General features: G+C 41.7%; 1 protein-coding gene across 3 annotated transcripts in view; it reads right to left on the bottom strand.

Moving 5' to 3' along the window:
- The window catches only part of LOC115152269 (spondin-1), a 142,438-nt gene that overhangs the window by 105,981 nt on the left and 17,277 nt on the right, over positions 1 to 19,180 (bottom strand). For all 3 annotated transcript variants that reach the window (XM_029696957.1, XM_029696956.1, XM_029696958.1), the window contains exons 3-4: positions 15,399 to 15,505; positions 7,261 to 7,394 (exon numbers count right to left, since the gene is read on the bottom strand). In XM_029696957.1, coding sequence (XP_029552817.1) covers positions 7,261 to 7,394; positions 15,399 to 15,505 — 241 coding nt within the window. The remainder of the gene's footprint in view (positions 1 to 7,260; positions 7,395 to 15,398; positions 15,506 to 19,180) is intronic.

The following is a 19,180-nucleotide window of genomic DNA, read 5'->3' on the forward strand; positions in this document are numbered from 1 at the left end:
GGCCGTATTCAACGGGTGTTGAGCGCTTGTAAATTAATTATTCTGTGCTCTGGTACACTCAGACGAGAGTGCTCTGAAATCCGTGAAGATAGTAGGCTGGACACATGAAATTCTTAACAATGTTCTTTTCTGATAAAAACTAGTTCATTGTATCTGCCGTGGAGCCCAGTTTCATAATATGACCATATTTCCAAGCTGCTTGCCGTCGTTTTGAAGTAATCGCAGAAAAACAAGCCTTATTTTAGTGCATTTTTCACCCTGCCAACTCATACTGAGCACCGTGGCACCAACTCGCCTTTCGAACATTCTATTCCCAGCTTATTTTTCAACGTCACAATGCCTGCTTCGCTATTGTTGGCAATGAGACCTGCTCACGTTGTGTTATAGTTAAAATGTAAAAAAAAAAAAAAGAATAATATTGGAACTCTGTGGTCTTCCCATTGTTTCCTATGGGGGAAATATAGGCATATCTGTCTATTTCGCCAAATATCTCGCAATGTGTATATTTGGATTTTTTTCAAGTCAGATGCCATTTTAATCATAAGAATCTCCTCTTTCTAATTATGTGAGCCTGGGAAGCTAGCTCGGTTGTCATCACATGCTAGCCCCAAAATGCTTTTTGCCCTTGGAACGCTGAGCTACCCCCGTTATTTTCCTATGGAGAGGCATGCTGGTCTATTTCGCCAAATATCTCGCTGTGTATATTTAGTTTTTTTCAAGTCAGGCACCATTTTAAACCAGGAGAATCTCCTCTTTGGAATTATGTAAGTCTGGGCAATGAGCTCCTTTGTCATCGATTGCTAGACCAGAAATAGTCAGTTTTAATTTTTTCCCTACCTTCTCATTACGCAGACATAAGCACACATAAGCACTTTCTACACAAGTTGTTTTTTTCCAGTTTCATCCTACAAACAGATTGTAGTGCTAAAATAAAAGGGATACATTTTTTGTGCCATTTAGGCGAAATGGAATTCTAAGAATCATTCCAGTCAAAACAGGCTCTGCGAACGTTGAATTACATTAATTTGCTATGGGCTCGCGCTAGTGTTCCAGCTTAGCCAACGTTCTTCAGCCATTTTCAGCCTTGGGTGAATTTTGACTCGTTCTATTGTCCAGCCTATGGATAGCCAGAGCGAATTTACGAAAGCACCCGAATGTCCATTGAGAACGCACAACGACTATACCATTTTGCTCAGCTAAGAATGACTGGAATAATCAAGTCAATAAACGTTGGGTAGTTAGATAGCCTATAGTTAATATACTGGCAAGTTTGATGTATAACTACTAACTTTAGGTAGCTAGCTAACATACCGGTACATACTGCTGTAATGATATGCTATGTGGTTCGTAAGGACAGAGTTCCATTCGCAAATGGAAGAAACACAAAAGAACTGTCAATCTCCCTCGGCCTCAATCTCCCTCGTCCCTCGGCCAACCTAAGTGTTTGTAAACTTCTGAATTCAACTGTATATAGGACTTGTATCCTTGGCACAATAAAGTTACTATATTCTACTCTATCCATAGGCTTCATTAATGCCATTCAGTCTTGAAGTTGCTATAACAACTATGATAGCTGAGGCTCATAGATTCTGAACTAATATTCATACCAAACGTTTTAGGGTCCATACACAGATCAGCTACATACTGTAGCTAGCTACACATCCATAGGCATACAGTTACTGATATCCTCCACTACACAATAAGCAAATAAATAGTTAGCTAGCTATGTTACTTCAGCTGCATTGCAAGGCACGTTTACACAATTGTACATTCAATTTGCTGTAAGTGCTTTAGCTAGCTAGACTGTTTACATCCATTGTTTCACAAGACGACAGCCTGGTTGCTTGTGTTCTCAGGAGTCCCTAAAACAAACACAAATTCATTCTCCTAACACTAGCTTGCTGGTTAATGTTAGCTAGTCAGATAATGTCGCTATTTAGAAAACCACAAAAAAAATTGCCAGAAACGTTTGTCTCTACATATTTGTTTGAACTAACATATTCCTCTCAATTGTACATTTCTTGCATGAACGTTATAACTACTTACATTTGGTTCCACCGTAATGTTTTGGCAGCCATCTTTGTTGAAAAACGCCACCAGGCACGGGTGGCTCGCGTCGAAACTTGTCATTGGAATCACTCGATATGATTGGTTATATAAAAACCTTGGGACCCAAATGCATAATGAGTGCTCTAACTCCCCCTTGTGGTGGTCTGGAGCAATGAATCCATGACGCTGGGTACCTCTAAGTCCCGCAGTGCAAGCTCACAACTTTCAAAAGGAAGAACCACTGTAGCACCATCCCTACGGTGAAGCATGGTGGTGGCAGCATCATGCTGTGGGAATGTTTTTTAGCGGCAGGGACTGGGAGACTAGTAAAGATTGAGGCAAAGATGTACGGAGCAGAGTACAAAGAGAGAGATCCTTGATGAAAACCTGCACCAGAGTGCTCAGGACCTCTGACTGGGGCAAAGGTTCACCTTCCAACAGGACAATGACCCTAAGCACACAGCCAAGACAAAGCAGGAGTGGCTTCGGGACAAGTCTCTGAACGTTCTTGAGCGGCCCAGCCAGAGCCCAATCGAACATTTCTGGAGAGACTGGAAAATAGCTGTGCAGCAACGCTCCCCATCGAATCTGACAGAGCTTGAGAGGATCTGCAGAAGAATGGGAGAAACTCTCCAAATACAGGTGTGCCAAGCTAGTAGTGTCATACCCAAGAAGACTTGAGGCTGTAAACGCTGCCAAAGGTGCTTCAACAAAGTACTGAGTAAAGGGTCTGAATACTTATGTAAATGTGATATTTCCCTTTTTATAAATTTGCAAACATTTCTAAAACCCTGTTTTTGCTTTGTCATTACGGGGTATTGTGTGTAGATTAAATAAGGCTGTAATGTAACAAAATGTGGGAAAAATCAAGAGGTCGGAATACTTTCCAAATGTACTGTAAGCTTTCTGAAACCTGGCTCAAAAAAATATATATCACTGACAAATACACTGGCAAATCAAATCACTTTATTGGTCACATACACATATTTAGCAAATGTAACTGTGGGTGTAGCGAAATGCTTGTCTTCCTTGCTCCAACAGGGCAGTAGAATCTAACAATTCACAACAATATACACAAATCTAAAAGTAAAATAATGGAATTAAGAAATATATACCGTACCAGTCAAAAGTTTGGACACACCTACTCATTCCAGAGTTTCTTTATTTTTATCATTTTCCACACTGTAGAATAACAGTGACGATATCAAAACTATGATTTAACACATATAGAATCATGTAGTAACCAAAAAAAAGTATTCAAAAAGAGTCTTCAAAGTAGCCACCCTCTGCCTTGATGACAGCTTTGCACACTCTTGGCATTCTCTCAACCAGCTTCATGAGGCATGCTTTTCCAACAGCCTTGAAGGATTTCCTACATGCGCTGAGCACTTGTTGGCTGCTTTTCCATTTCCTCTGTGGTCCAACTCATCCCAAACCATCTCAATTGGGTTGAGGTTGGGTGATTGTGGAGGCCAGGTATTCTGATGCAGTACTCCATCACTCTCCTCGGTCAAATAGCCCTTACACAGCCTGGAGGTGTATTGGGTCATTGTCCTCTTGAAAAACAAATGATAGTCCCACTAAGCCCAAAACAGATGGGATGGAGTATTGCTGCAGAATGCTGTGGTAGCCATGCTGGTTAAGTGTGCCTTGAATTCTAAATAAAATCACAGACAGTGTCACCAGCAAAGCACCCCCACACCATCACACCTTCTCCATGCTTCGCGGTGGGAACCACACAGGCGGAGATCATCCATTCACCTACTCTACGTTTCCCAAACACACAGTGTTTGGAACCAACAATCTCCAGTTTGGACTCATTAGACCAAAGGACAGATTTCCACGGGTCTAATGTCAATTGCTCATGTTTCTTGGAACAAGCAAGTATCTTCTTCTTATCGGTGTCTTTTAGTAGTGGTTTCTTGGCAGCAATTCGACAATGAAGGCCTGATTTACGCAGTCTCCTCTGAACAGTTGATGTTTTGTCTTACTGGAACTCTGAAGCATTTATTTAGGCTGCAATCTGAGGTGAATTTCACTCTAATGAACTTATCCTCCGTAGCAGAGGTAACTCTGAGTCAGTTTCATCATAGTGCTTGGTTTTTATGACTGTACTTGAAGAAACTTTCAAAGTTCTTGGCATTTTCCAGATTGATTGACCTTCATGTCTTAAATGAATGACGGACTGTCATTTCTCTTTGCTTATTTGAGCTGTTCTTGCCATAATATGGACTTGGTCTTTTACCAAATAGGGCCATCTTCTGTATACCACCCCTACCTTGTCACAACACAACTGATTGGCTCAAACGCATTAAGAAGGAAAGAAATTCCACAAATTCAGGCACACCTGTTAATTGAAATGCATTCCAGGTCACTACCTCATGAAGCTAGTTGAGAGAATGCCAAGAGTTTGCAAAGCTGTCAACTTTGAATAATCTCAAATATATTTTGATTTGTTTAACACTTTTTTTGGTTACTACATGATTCCATGTGTTATTTCATAATTTTGATGTCTTCACTATTATTCTACAATGTAGAAAAAAGGCCAAATAAAGAAAAACCCGGGAATGACTACGTGTGTCCAAACTTTTGACTGGGTCTCTAAATATTAGCTCGAGCAATGTCGGAGTGGCAGAATAGAATACAGAATAGAATACAGTATATACATATGAGATGAGTAAAGCAGTATGTAAACATTATTTAAACATTATTAATGTGACTAGTGTTCCATTATTAAAGTGGCCAGTGATTCCAAGTCTATGTATATAGGGCAGCAGCCTCTAAGGTGCAGGGTTTGCATAACTGGGTGGATGCCGGCTAGTGATGACGATTTAACAGTCGGATGGCCTTGAGATAGAAGCTGTTTTTCAGTCTCTCGGTCCCCTCTACTGACCTCGTCTTCTGGATGATAGCGATTTGAACAGGCTGTGGCTCGGGTGGTTGATGTCCTTGATGATCTTTTTGAACTTCCTGTGACATCAGGTGCTGTAGGTGTCCTGGAGGGCAGGTAGTTTGCCCCCGGTGATGCATTGGGAAGGCTGCACCCCTCCCTGGGGATCCCTGTGGTTGCGGGCGGTGCAGTTCCCGTACCAGGCGGTGTTACAGCCCGACAGCATTGATAGTTACGTTTTTCATTCTGAACGCAAATCTAAGGGTGATGGTGTTGCTATATACATAGAGAAGTTTTCAGCGATCATTCTGACTTCTTCTACCAAACCCACGCAATGTGAATATCTGTCTTTCAATACAAATCCCTGCGCATCCTTGAATCTTGTTGTCTCCTGTTGTTATAGACCCCCATCTGCTATTGATTGCTCCTGGATTGTATTTTTTTATTATACTCACAGAATGTCCAATCTGAATTTGTGCTAATGGGTGACCTGAACCTAGATTGGTTGACATCCAACTCTGATAAACTCTGATTGTTAACAATGTAACAAGGTTGAATGCAAAATTGTCCTCTAAAATGGTCTTTGATTGATCTTATTTCAAACAACACTCCATTGTTTTAATGCTTCTGGTGTTTTGCAAATGGTATAAAAGTTATCACTGTGCTACTGTCTATGTAAGGGATGGTTCCTAAACTACCCCCCACGTATCGTCATGAAAAGAAACTGGAAGCAGTTTGATACTCAGGGTTTTTTAAATTGCCTGGAATAGAGTTGAATTCATCCCCAATGTTGAATTAGCCTTTCCTTATTTCCATAAAGTATTCCAGGATGTATGCAACAAGCATTTCCTAATAACTATCAGCCCATATCTAAATTGCCTGTCCTGGCAAAGGTATTGGAGTCCCTAGTCAATAAGCAGCTTAAGGCCTACCTCCACTCCAGGAAAACAATATTTTGAGTGGTACGCAATCAGGTTTCAGGTCTAGCCACAGCACTGTCACAACACACTTTGAGGGTTTTGAATGATAGTCATTGTGCATCTGTATTCATAGACTTGTCAAAGGCATTTGACACTGTGGACCATACTGTCTTGATGCAGAGATTGAAGTGTATTGGGATTACTGGTCATGCTCTGCAGTGAATTGTGAACTACATGTCAAATCGAATCCAGTGTGTTAAGACAGATGGTTGTAAGTCGGACACCATAGAGTTGTGCTCGGGTGTGCCTCAAGGATACATTTTAGGTCCCCTGTTGTTTATTATTTAAACCAACAACATTGGGAGACACAGCCTTCCCTGTAGCTCAGTTGGTAGAGCATGGTGTTTGCAATGCCAGGGTTGTGGCATTGCAAAGCTTGTTTTTTCTTTGCCGCCAGGAAATAGTTGATTCGTCAAACTTCTTTCTGTGTTGGACTACGGTGATACTATGTATGTGCAAGCCTCAAGCTCTATACTGAAGGCTCTTGACTCTGTATCATGCAGCCCCTCGTTTGGTCACCAATCTGAGATGTCTAACTCACCATCGTGATCTCTACAGGGTTGTCGGGTGGACATCACTAGCAACACGCAGACATGTAGTTGTCACCTGATGTCACTAGTTTGTGTTGCCATAAGTATGGAAGCATGTTGTTGAACTTCAAACACACACACACACACACACACACGCCTCCACACACACACACTTTGTTTGCTGTTGTATTTGTGCTGTTGACAGTGTCGTATGTCTGTGTTGTCCGTTTTGTCTTACATTGTTTTTTTATCCCAGTCCCCATCTCCACAGGAGGCATTCTGCCTCTTGCCAGGCTGTCATTGTAAATAAGAATTTGTTCTTATTTTAGAAGAAATTGTGAATTGTGCTAAGGTGCCAATATATTTGACCCCATCTGTATCAATATTGAGAAATAGTATTCTGAAACAAATAATTGTTAGCATTAACAGGTCTTGTTCCATCTTGATTACTGTCCGGTAATATAGTCAATATAGTCAAGTGAAGCAAAGAAAGACTTGGCAAAGCTGTAGCTGGCTCAAAACAGAGCATTGCGCCTTGCACATACAGAACTTACATCAACAACATGCATGCCAGTCTTTCCTGGTTGAGGGTTGACGAGAGACTAACTGCTTCTCTTCTAGATTTAAATGAGAAATATTACTGTGAGGGGACACTCAAACACATTTAATAAAAACAGCTACAGCTTTGCCAAGTCTTTCTTGGCTTCACTTGACTATATTACCGGACAGTAATCAAGATGGGACAAGACCTGTTAATGGTAGTAGTGTAATAACTGTTGTAATCATATCAGTATTAAAAAAAGGTACCCACTTGAGGATGACACAGCCGCTGCCAGAAGGTGGTGCTGTCCAGAACACTTGGATCCGGGTCCTCCTGCGGGGGGTGCTCTCCGTCACAGCCGGGGGACAGTTGGTCATGAACTGGGTGTCCTCCTCATCTATGATCTAGGGAACAGGAAACCAGTCAGAATTACAACACTTCTCACCAAAATCCCTTTTTGGACAAAAAGCAAAAGAATAAAAAAAATTACCCCCCCCCCCACACACACGTTTTTCCAAGAAACAAAGTTATGGATGCAAAAAAAGTGAGTCATTGAGTCAATAACATTTTCCATTTTCAAAAATAGATCAAGAACCTTTGAGAAATGTATTTTAACTTTCACCCATGGAGCTCTGCTCACTACATCTGTGCCGAAAAAGTTTAATGTTTTAATTATCACAACTCAGACTTATGACTAATTTTCATTATTGATCTATGCTATAATTCAGGGCTCCTTGTAATAAACCAATGGTTTAGCGTTTGAGACAGGCTGTAATCTGTAGTCACCTCGCTCTTGCGTCACACTCCACTACGCCCTCATACTAGGATCAATAGTGTATTTCACAGTCACACGTGGCTGAATGTTTTCAAATGGAATCCTTTTCAGACGCCAACACTGGCATTACACGTACTGTAACAATCTGTTTTGTGTAGTTTGATATGCGAACAACTTCTCTTAAAACTGATGAAAACTAAGATGTCTTCACTTCAAAATGATAGATAACAGAGTTGTCGTAATACATTATGACATTGAATTCCACTGTAGGTATGTTGTTTCATCTCATCTCTCTACAAATGTGACTGGTTGATTGACAGTTGAGTGCATAACATTCTAGGCATCCTGTCCTTGAAAGTAGGACAGTAATAAAAATACTATTTATTTTATTTATTTATACTCCAAATTACGCAATGAAACAGTGGTAAAACAGTGTTGTGAGTCCATGGCGTGTCCAGCCCAGTCCCCCTCTATGCCACGGCCATGAGAGAGTAATAAAAGCCAGGCGTGACGAGCAGCAGACTCACACAGAGATGACCTCTGGGGCCCCGTTGAATGTTCGCCAGCTGCCCTGACTCCACAATCATATTGATCTAACAGCCAGATGCTTTACACATGACAGAAAGTAAGGGAGGGAAGCAATTTTCCTTGATAAATTTGTGTAAGAGGAAGAATTCCTACAGGAGGTCTTTTAGAATAAGAAAAAAAAAAAAGTCTTCATTGATACTGACAATTGTTTCAATTTGCATCCTGTCTAGGCACCCGTGAGCCCAGTCTTCCCTCACTATAACTAGTATCTCTCACTCTCGCTGTCTTTGTCTCTTTCTCTCTGTGGCGCTCTCTTTTTTTCTCTCCGACTCACATAAGCTCCACCAGGATTCCTCCATAGTATTCCTTAGGCCACATTATACTCATACTGAAATGTATTTTTGTGCCTCTTCACAATTGAGGTCCTGTCAGTCACAGGCAGCTACAAAACAACTGACAGTGCTGAGGAAAACAACACATTTATAGGAGAAAGCTGAACTTGGAGTCGAGTTACTTCGGAAACTGTGCTTTTCTTACAGAACACCCAGCCTATATCTATTTGTTACCCTGTGGGAAGGAGGAGGGAATGATTCCATTGTCTTGTAGGGGGGAGGGGGGGGGGGGGGTCTGGAGGAGCAGCTGAACACTGCTGTTTTCATAGTCATTCCATCCCGGGTGACACAGCAAACACAGATGCTTTGCAGCGCCTGCTAAAGTATGTGTCTTTTCAAGGAGATGCAGATGGGAGAAAATCAAGACATAGAATAAATGATAGCTTGGCAAGAGAATGTCACAACATGTGATTTAAAAGTAGCATGTTTCTTCCGATCTCGATGGAAATCTCCAGACTCGAGAGCACTAAACATTTGCCTTGAGCCTCCTATCAAACAAACACTTATATTACTACGGAAACCCGTAGAGATGTTCAAGCAATCTCTGATATCAAATCTTATTATGTAATATTTTTCAAACAGTACAAATGTCTGAACATGTTTGCTACAGTATTAGAGAATCAATATATAGAGTTATACCTCATATTACTGTATACTTTATTAGCAGATTGACTTTAAATGTAAAAAAAATAAAACAGAACATCAATGTCATGCTGCAGTGAGCTTCAGCCTTGAGAGCTAGCTCAAGAATGCTACTAAACAGTTGCGTGCAATCTCTGGCCCAAATAAAAACAATGATGAACTGTGCTTTATACAAATACAGCGGCTGAGATGGTAATGGTAACACTACTGCTGTTCCCTTCCATTAAAACCTTTGATGCTGGCTGGGTTTGTGTGAAAAGCTTTTAAAAAGGAGGAGGTCACTTGGACAGAAAACACACTCTTAAAGTAATGATGGACTGTTGTTTCTCTTTGCGTATTTGAGCCGTTCTTGCCATAATATGGACTTGGTCTTTTACCAAATAGGGCCTTCTTCTGTATACCACCCCTACCTTGTCACAACACAACTGACTGGCTCAAACGCATTAAGAAGGAAAGAAATTCCACAAATTAACTTTAACAATGCACACGTTAATTGAAATGCATTCCAGGTGACTATCTCATGAAGCTGGTTGAGAGAATGCCAAGAGTGTGCAAAGCTGTCCTCAAGGCTAAGGGTGGCTACTTTGAAGAATCTCAAATATATTTAGATTTGTTTAACCTCTACGGGCTAGGGGGCAGTATTGAGTGTGTGCCCATTTTTAACTGCCTCCTACACCAACTCAGAAGCTAGAATATGCATATTATTGTTCAGGTTTGGATAGAAAACACCCTAAAGTTTCTAAAACTGTTTGAATGGTGTCTGTGAGTATAACAGAACTCCTATGGCAGGCAAAAACCTGAGAAGGTTTCATGCAGGAAGTACCCTGTCTGACAAGGTGTTGTTGTTCTTGCTTCTGTTTATTGAAGAGTCAGGATCTTAGCTGTAACGTGACAATTCCTAGGGCTCCAATAGGCTCTCAGAACCCGGGAAAAACCTGAACGATGACGAGGCAGCCTCAGGCTGAAACACAGAATCCCCTTTTCTAAGTGTCCCATCAGAGGACAATAGAATTAGGCGCGTGCGCGATTCGACCCAGTGCAGTATTTTCCTTCGGCTGTTTAGCTAATTGCAGATTCCCGGTCGGAATATTATCGCTTTTCTACGAGATAAATTGCATAAAAATTGGTTTTAAACAGCGGTTGACATGCTTCGAAGTACGGTAATGGAATATTTAGAATTTTTTTTGTCACGTTCTGTGCTATGCGCACGACCGTGATTTGCCATTCTGATAGTGTCTAGAACGCACGAACAAAACACCGCTGTTTGGATATAACGATGGATTATTTGGGACCAAACCTACATTTGTTATTGAAGTAGAAGTCCTGGGAGTGCATTCTGACGAAGAACAGGAAAGGTAAGAACATTTTTCTTATAGGAAATGTGATTTTGGTGAAGGCTAAACTGGGTGGGTGTCTAAATAGCTAGCCCGTGATGGCTGGGCTATGTACTTAGAATATTGCAAAATGTGCTTCATCCGAAAAGCTATTTTAAAATCGGACATCGAGTGCATAGAGGAGTAATGTATCTATAATTCTTAAAATAATTGTTATGCTTTTTGTGAACGTTTATCGTGAGTAATTTAGCAAATTGTTAGTAAATTCCCTGGAAGTTTGCGGGGGGTATGCTTTTTCTGAACGTCACATGCTAATGTAAAAAGCTGTTTTTTGATATAAATATGAACTTGATTGAACAGACATGCATGTATTGTATAACATAATGTCCTAGGTGTGTCATCTGATGAAGATCATAAAAGGTTAGTGCTGCATTTAGCTGTGGTTTGGGTTTATGTGACATTATATGCTAGCTTGAAAAATGGGTGTCTGATTATTTCTGGCTGGGCACTCTCCTGACATAATATAATATAATGTTTTGCTTTCGTTGTAAAGCCTTTTTGAAATCGGACAGTGTGGTTAGATTAACGAGAGTCTTGTCTTTAAATAGCTGTAAAATAGTCATATGTTTGAGAAATTTAAGTAATAGTATTTCAAACGTTTTAAAAATCGCGCCACAGGATTCAACTGGCTGTTACGTAGTTGGGACTAATTCGTCCCGCCGGTCCCATAGAGGTTAACACTTTTTTGGTTACTACATGATTCCATATGTGTTATTTCATAGTTTTGATGTCTTCACTATTATTCTACAATGTACAAAATAGTAAATTGACCAAGTCGGCCACATTTGGGCAAACTCGTAAGGGACACCTGGCAGACTTAAAAAAAACAAAAGAAAAAAAAAAAAACTTTAACCTTTATTTAACATAGCAAGTCAGTTAAGAAAAAAATATTGTTTGCAATGACGGCCTACACAGGCCAAACCCGGCCAATTGTGCGCAGCCCTATGGGACTCTCAATAACGGCCGGTTGTGATACAGCCTGGATTCGAACCAGGGTGTCTGTAGCGACGCTTCTAGCGCTGAGATGCAGTGCCTTAGATCACTGCGCCATTTGGGAGACTTTATATTATATATTATGTAGCTCTCTCATTCTTGAATGTATCAGTCTGAAACTTTGCACACACACTGTCGCCCTGTTGTGGACAACATCTAAATTATTCCCAGCTTCCTACTTCAATGTTTGGCCTTTATTTTGCATTTAAAAGATGATGCAACAAAAATTAAAAAACACGTTTTTTTGTTTGTTTTATCTTTACCCCGATCTATTGTGTTATATTCTCCTACATTAATTTCACATCTCCAAACTTCAAAGTGTTTCCTTTCAAATAGTATCAAGAATATGCATATCCTTGTTTCAGGTCCTGAGCTACAGACAGATAGTTCCTCAATCATACCCAAATCTAACAGTACGATTCTGTAAAGAAAGCAAATGTTTTGCCTTCGAAAAAGGTGTGAAGTTGAGTTCTGCTTCTTAAAAATGTGAGAAATGAGTGGTACAACTATACCTTTATCAGAATAGACACAGCAAGAACAGACGCCATGGTCATTATGACACAGGGGCCTATTGAAACTTGGTCAAGGTGACCATATATTTCCCCTAACCTGTTGACCAACTCCCCCTCACTATGTCATATCCTGCTGTGGTATAATATTCCTTCACTAAGGAGTCTGCCACTGTAGATCATCCACCACTAATATGTATTTTCCCTGCTACATGTAATGCACTCGCACCCTTTGACCTAACGAGCAGATATCCAACTGAGTCAGCTTGTCCGTCTATCCATAGCAACGTAGAAACAAAGTGATGCTTTTAATCTCTGTAAACACAAGGTTATATCTAATCTGGGCTCATCGCTCTCCAAACAAACTTAGTTTGCTTCCCTTGCTTCCCTGGGTAATAACTTCTCTGGCCTAGATAAATAAGAGCGAGGAGGGTTAGGAAATCTGTTTTTGTTTCTCTGAGGTCTAAGGCACAAGTGGAGTATTTTACTAACTTTATCTACACATACTTTAGTTTTATTTAAATTGATTGAGGCTGTTGTTTGCACATCTCCCAGCAGATGTTCAATAGGATGGGAAATAAAATTTGCTGTGTCATGCTGATCTCATTGAATAATTTGTCAATTATTTGTGCAATTAAATGATGACAATCAGTCCCACTTCACAATAGGTTGTTATCAAATTTCTAGCTTAGCGATACACAGGCAAATTTGCCCTTCTTCTGTTTGACGGGCAGAGCCCACAATGGATGGAAAATGAACCTAAACCATACATACTTATGAGGCAATAAATAGTACACTTTTATTTTATATCACTCAAATATACAAATAAATGGTGGTTACTATTGAGAGATACCGTAAATGCATTGGGCGGGCTGCGGGCTTGCCCCCCATGTCACGTCCTGACCATAGTAAGATGTTATTTTCTATGGTAGAGTAGGTCAGGGCGTGAAATACAAAACTAGAATCTGTGTTGGCTTGTTTGGGATGAGCTCCAATTGGAGGCAGCTGATCCTTGTTGTCTCTAATTGGAGATCATATTTAAGTAGGGGTTTTTCTTCCTGGGTTTTGTGGGTGATTATAGTTTGAGTAGTGTTTGTTTCTCTCTGCGTCACGGTTTGTTGTTTTGTCAAGTCAGTTATGTGTTGCAAAGTTTCACGGATTAAATCAAATGTGGAACTACAACCACACTGCACTTTGGTCCGCTCCTTTCAACAGCCGTGACAGAATCACCCACCACTAAGGGACCAAGCAGCGTGATATGGACCTCTGGACATTTGAGGAGATAAGGAGGAGTATATCCAGGGCTTCGGAGGATTTAGGGGCAGGAGAAGAGCACCTCCCAGGGGACCAGGTATTGGACAGATATCGAAGCCTGCCGGGGAAGAACGAGAGGCAGCCCCCAAACATTTTTTTGGGGGGGGGGCACACGGGTAGTTTGGCGGGGTCAGGGGTGAGACCTGAGCCAACTCCCCGTGCTTTCCGTGGGGAGCGAGTGACGGGGCAAGCACCGTGTTATGCGGTGATGCGCACTGTGTCGTCAGGGCGCACTCACAAGCCGGTGCGATCTGTGCCCGCGCCTTGCAGTTATCAAGCTGGGTTGAGCATCCAGCAAAGACGGGTTGTGCCAGCCATAAGCTCCAGACCTCCAGTGCGCCTCCACTGCCCAGTATACCCTGTGCCTCCTCTCCGCACTCGCCCTGAGGTGCGTGTCACCAGCCCAGTGCCACCTGTACCGGTCCCACGCATCAGACCTCCAGTGCGCCTCCACAGCCCAGTACGTCCTGTGCCTGCTCCTCGCACACTCCCTCCAGTGCGCTTCCACAGGCTAGTACGTCCTGTGCCTCCTCTCCGCACTCGCCCTGAGGTGCGTGTCAGCAGCCAGGTGCCACCTGTACTGGTCCCACGCATCAGGCCTCCAGTGCGCCTCCACAGCCCAGTACGTCCTGTGCCTCCTCCCCGCACTTGACCTGAGGTGCGTGTTACCAGTCTGGCGCCACCTATGCCAGTCCCATGCATCAGACCTCCAGCGTGCATCCCCAGTCCGGAGCCTCCAGAGACGCTCCCCAGTCCGGAGCCTCCAGCAATGATCTACAGTCCGGTTCTTTCGACGACAATCCACGGTCCGGTGGTAATAAAGCAGAAGGATCAGCGGGTGGCGCGGGGATTACGCCCCGAACTGGAGCCGCCTCCTCTGCTGGAGGTTAAGGTTATGTGGACTGCATTTGAGCCGCCATAAACTGGAGTTGCCCACCCTACCCTCCCTTTTTGTTTAAGTTGCATTCGGAGTCTGCACCTTTGGGGGGGGGGGGGTACTGTCACGTCCTGACCATAGTAAGATGTTAGTTTCTATGGTAGAGTAGGTCAGGGTGTGACAGGGGGTGTTTTGTGTTTTTCTATGTTCTTAGAAATACAAAAACCTGTTGGCTTGTTTGGGATGAGCTCCAATTGGAGGCAGCTGGTCCTCGTTGTCTCTAATTGGAGATCATAGTTAAGTAGGGGTTTTTCTTCCTGGGTTTTGTGGGTGATTATATTTTGAGTAGTGTTTGTTTCTCTGTGCGTCACGGTTTGTTGTTTTGTCAAGTCAGTTATTTATGTATTGCAAAGTTTCACGGATTAAATCAAATGTGGAACTACAACCAAGCTGCACTTTGGTCTGCTCCTTTCGACAGCCGTGACACCCCAACTGTGGATGGATTGCTTGATATTTAATGAAATTTAACATTATTGACAACTTCTACAAAGACCTAAAACCAGTCAGTAGTAATGCGATTGTAATAATCATGTCATGACCTCAACAGGACCATAATGCATATTCAATGCATTTGATTATCTATTATGGGTGGCATTAGGGACATTTGAAGATGCCAATGAAAATGGGATTCAAACCTTCAGAGTAGAAAAAGGTTACACACTCAAGGAAACGAAGGAGCCAGTGTGGGATGAAGCTAAGCAGGTTGTGGGAGCGTTTGTTCCTTTTTATATTATGAGGTAGTTAAGGATGTTTGTTCTCACTGTTCGAGAACTCTCTCACTCAGTAGGTGGTGTATTTTCATCGCAAGTTGAGCTGTTCTTAATGAGGTTTTAGGAGGAATGTATTGACTCTTTTTGTGGTGATTTTGTAATACAAAAGATAATTACTCAAATATGAGCACAGAAAACATGCACAGTATATTACCTGGAATTTGCCAGCATAGTGGTCGTCTCTGGTTCCTTCCGTCCCCTCCTTCAGAGCGATGAGTGTAAAGCCTCTAAAATAGGAGGGACTGGAGGCGTACAGAGTCACTGGAAACAGGAAAGGAGGGGAGTTAAGAGAATATAGGTCAAAGATAAAGTAAGTAGTCCCATCCCAAGTGCAGACCCTCCCAGGTACTGAGAAGAGAAACAAACTCAGCCGGTGGAGCCTACTACAGTATGTGGGCCATTTCCTGGTTGCTAAAATTTGAATAGTTCGCTTAATTTCAGTTTGTGACAAAACAAGCAAGTATAGTGTAGAGAATCATTGTACCAAATAAACCGCTGTGAAAAATATTTTCCATGACAAAAATATTGTATTTTCAGCTGTTTGAAGGGGTGTACAAAACCAAACGTAAGAGATTGACACTTTCCCTCTGTGTACATTTAAGTGCGATATGTGCTGCTTTGTTCGGGACCAACTCAATTTACCTACAGTTAAGGTCGGAAGTTTACATAGACAAATACATTTAAAGTCAGTTTTTCACAATTCCTGACATTTAATCCTAGTAAAAATTCCCTGTCTTAGGTCAGTTAGGATCACCACTTTATTTTAAGAATGTTTTTATTTTAAGAAGAGAATATTTATTTCAGCTTTTATTTCTTTCATCACATTCCCAGTGGGTCAGACGTTTACATACACTCAATTAGTATTTGGTAGCATTGCCTTTAAATTGTTTAACTTGGGTCAAACATTTCGGGTAGCGTTCCACAAGCTTCCCACAATAAGTTGGGTGAATTTTGGCCCATTCCTCCTGACAGAGTCAGGTTTGTAGGCCTCATTGCTCGCACACATTTTTCAGTTCTGCCCACAAATGTTCTATAGGATTGAGGTCAGGGCTTTGTGATGGCCACTCCAATACCTTGACTTTGTTGTCCTTAAGCCATTTTGCCACAATTTTGGAAGTATGCTTGGGGTCATTGTCCATTTGGAAGACCGATTTGCGACCAAGCTTTAACTTCCTGACTGATGTCTTGAGATGTTGCTTCAATATATCCCCATAATTTTCCATCCTCATGATGCCATCTATTTTGTGAAGTGCACCAGTCCCTCCTGCAGCAAAGCACCCCACAACATGATGCTGTCACCCCCGTGCTTCACGGTTGGGATGGTGTTCTTCGGCTTGCAAGCGACCCCTTTTTCCTCCAAACTTAACGATGGTCATTATGGCCAAACAGTTCTATTTTTGGTTCATCAGACCAGAGGACATTTCTCCAAAAAGTACGATCTTTGTCCCCATGTGCAGTTGCAAACCGTAGTCTGGCTTTTTTATGGTGGTTTTGGAGCAGTGGCTTCTTCCTTCCTGAGCGGCCTTTCAGGTTATGTCGATATAGGACTCGTTTTACTGTGGATATAGATACTTTGTTTCCTCCACCATCGTCACAAGGTCCTTTGCTGTTGTTCTGGGATTGATTTGCACTTTTCACACCATTCTTTTGATTTTCCCATGATGTCAAGCAAAGAGGCACTGAGTTTGAAGGTAGGCCTTGAAATACAGCCACAGGTACACCTCCAATTGACTCAAATTATGTCAGTTAGCCTATCAGAAGCTTCTAAAGCCATGACATCATTTTCTGGAATTTTCCAAGCCGTATAAAGGAACAGTCAACTTACTGTATGTAAAAACTTCTGACTCACTGGAATTGTGATAGTGAATTATAAATGAAATAATCTGTCTGTAAACAATTGTATGTAAACTTGCGACTTCAACTGTATGTCCTTTTTGCCGCACATGACCATTCAATTGGGCAGTAGTCCAGGTGCGACAACTAGAACCTGTAGGACCTGCCTGGTTGATTTAGATGTCAAGAAAGCAGAGCAACAATTGAGTCAATTGACCTTATTTAGGGACAATACAATGAATAATTGCATTATTGTTTTTAAGTGAGTACAAAATCATTCCATTTGGATCTGCTGTGGGTCTACTCTCAACCGTTTATAAGGTCTAGAAAGGCACATTAGCAGGCCAGTCTGGCTGTATTTTAAGTTCTGATACTGAGATGCGCTGTCAGTTCAAGATCATCATTCTCCCAATTTGTCCTATAATTTCACATGACTGGGCAGGGCTGAAGCTATGGGTGAGCCAGGCCCACCCACTGTGGAGCCAGGCCCATCCAATCAGAATACGTTTTTCCACAAAAAGGGGCTTTATTAAAAACAGAATTACTCCTCAGTTTCATCAGCTGTCTGGGTGGCTGGTCTCAGAAGATCCAGCAGGTGAAGAAGCCAGATGTGGAGGTCCTGGGCTGGCATGGTTACACGTGGTCTGTGGTTCTGAGGCCGGTTGGACGTACTGCCAAATTCTCTAAAACGACATTGGAGGCGGCTTATAGTAGATAAATTAACATTAAATTCTCCTTCAACAGCCCTAGTGGAAATTCCTGCAGTCAGCATGCCAGTTGCACGCTCCTTAAAAACTTGAGACATCTGTGGCATTGTGTTGTGTGACAAAACTGCACATTTTAGATTGGCCTTTTATTGTACCCAGCACAAGGTGCACCTGTGTAATAATCATGCTGTTTAATCAGCTTCTTAATATGCCACACCTGTTTGGTGGAAGGATTATCTTGGGAAAGGAGAAATGCTCACTAACAGGGATGTAAACAAATTTGTGCACTAAATTTGAGAGAAATAAGCTTTGTGGGTCTGCAAAATGTTGAGGATCTTTTATTTCAGCTCATGAAACATGGGACCCATACTACATGTTGCATTTATATTTTTTTCCCGTACCATTCAAGACGGTAGCCCGCTATAATTAAACAGCATGGAAACAACTCACAAATGCGCATATTGTTATTATGCAAATTTTTGAATATTTGCATGAAAATCTTTAACCAATTAGATAGAAACCTAGCTATATACATCCCTATGACTCTGGCAAGTGCGCTAGTCCAGTGTCACTTTGAATATGCCTCCACATCATGGTTCACCAGCAGCCCCAAACATCTAAAGCATAAACTACAGACAAACTTGTACTTAAACTCCCCCTCAATCTCAATAATTTTGTGTCTGTATCTATGAAATTGTATATATGTATTTATGTAAAATAAAATAGGGACCACAATGGAAATAGGTCCTCGACTTAATAGTGCAATCCCGGTCACTTTTAAAAATCTTCACACTGTGTGTGTGTGTCAAATCGTATTTGTCGCATTTCACCTTACCGTGAAATGCTTACTTAGAAGCCCTTAACTCTATTTTCTTGAACTGCATTGTTGGATTGTTTTAGTTTACTAAATAAACTAAAAGTTTAAAAAAATAAAATAAATGGAAGTCCAATAGTAAAAAGAAAATTATGTAACAATAACAATACTAAATAAAAACGGGGTATCGGTGCCGAGTCAATGTGCAGGGGCACAGGTTAGTCGAGGTAATTTGTAAAGTGACTATGCATGGATAATAAACAGCGAGTAGCAGCAGTGTAAAAATATATCTTTGACCATTTTTTGGGCCCTCGGACGAAGATGCAACCAGTCAGGATGCTCCCGCTGGTGCAGCTGTAGAACTTTTTGAGGATCTTGGGATCCTGCCAAATCTTTTCAGTGTCCTGAGGGGGAAAAGGTGTTGTCATGCCCTTTTCACAACTGTCTTGGTGTATTTGGACCATGACAGTTCATTGGTGATGTGGACACCAAGGAACTTGAAACTCTCAACCCGCTCCACTTGAGCCCCGTCGATGTTAATGGGGGCCTGTCCTGCCCTCCTTTTCCTATAATCCACGATCA

The sequence above is a fragment of the Salmo trutta genome, chromosome 17, assembly GCF_901001165.1.
Source record: "Salmo trutta chromosome 17, fSalTru1.1, whole genome shotgun sequence".
Classification (NCBI taxonomy): Eukaryota; Metazoa; Chordata; class Actinopteri; order Salmoniformes; family Salmonidae; genus Salmo; species Salmo trutta.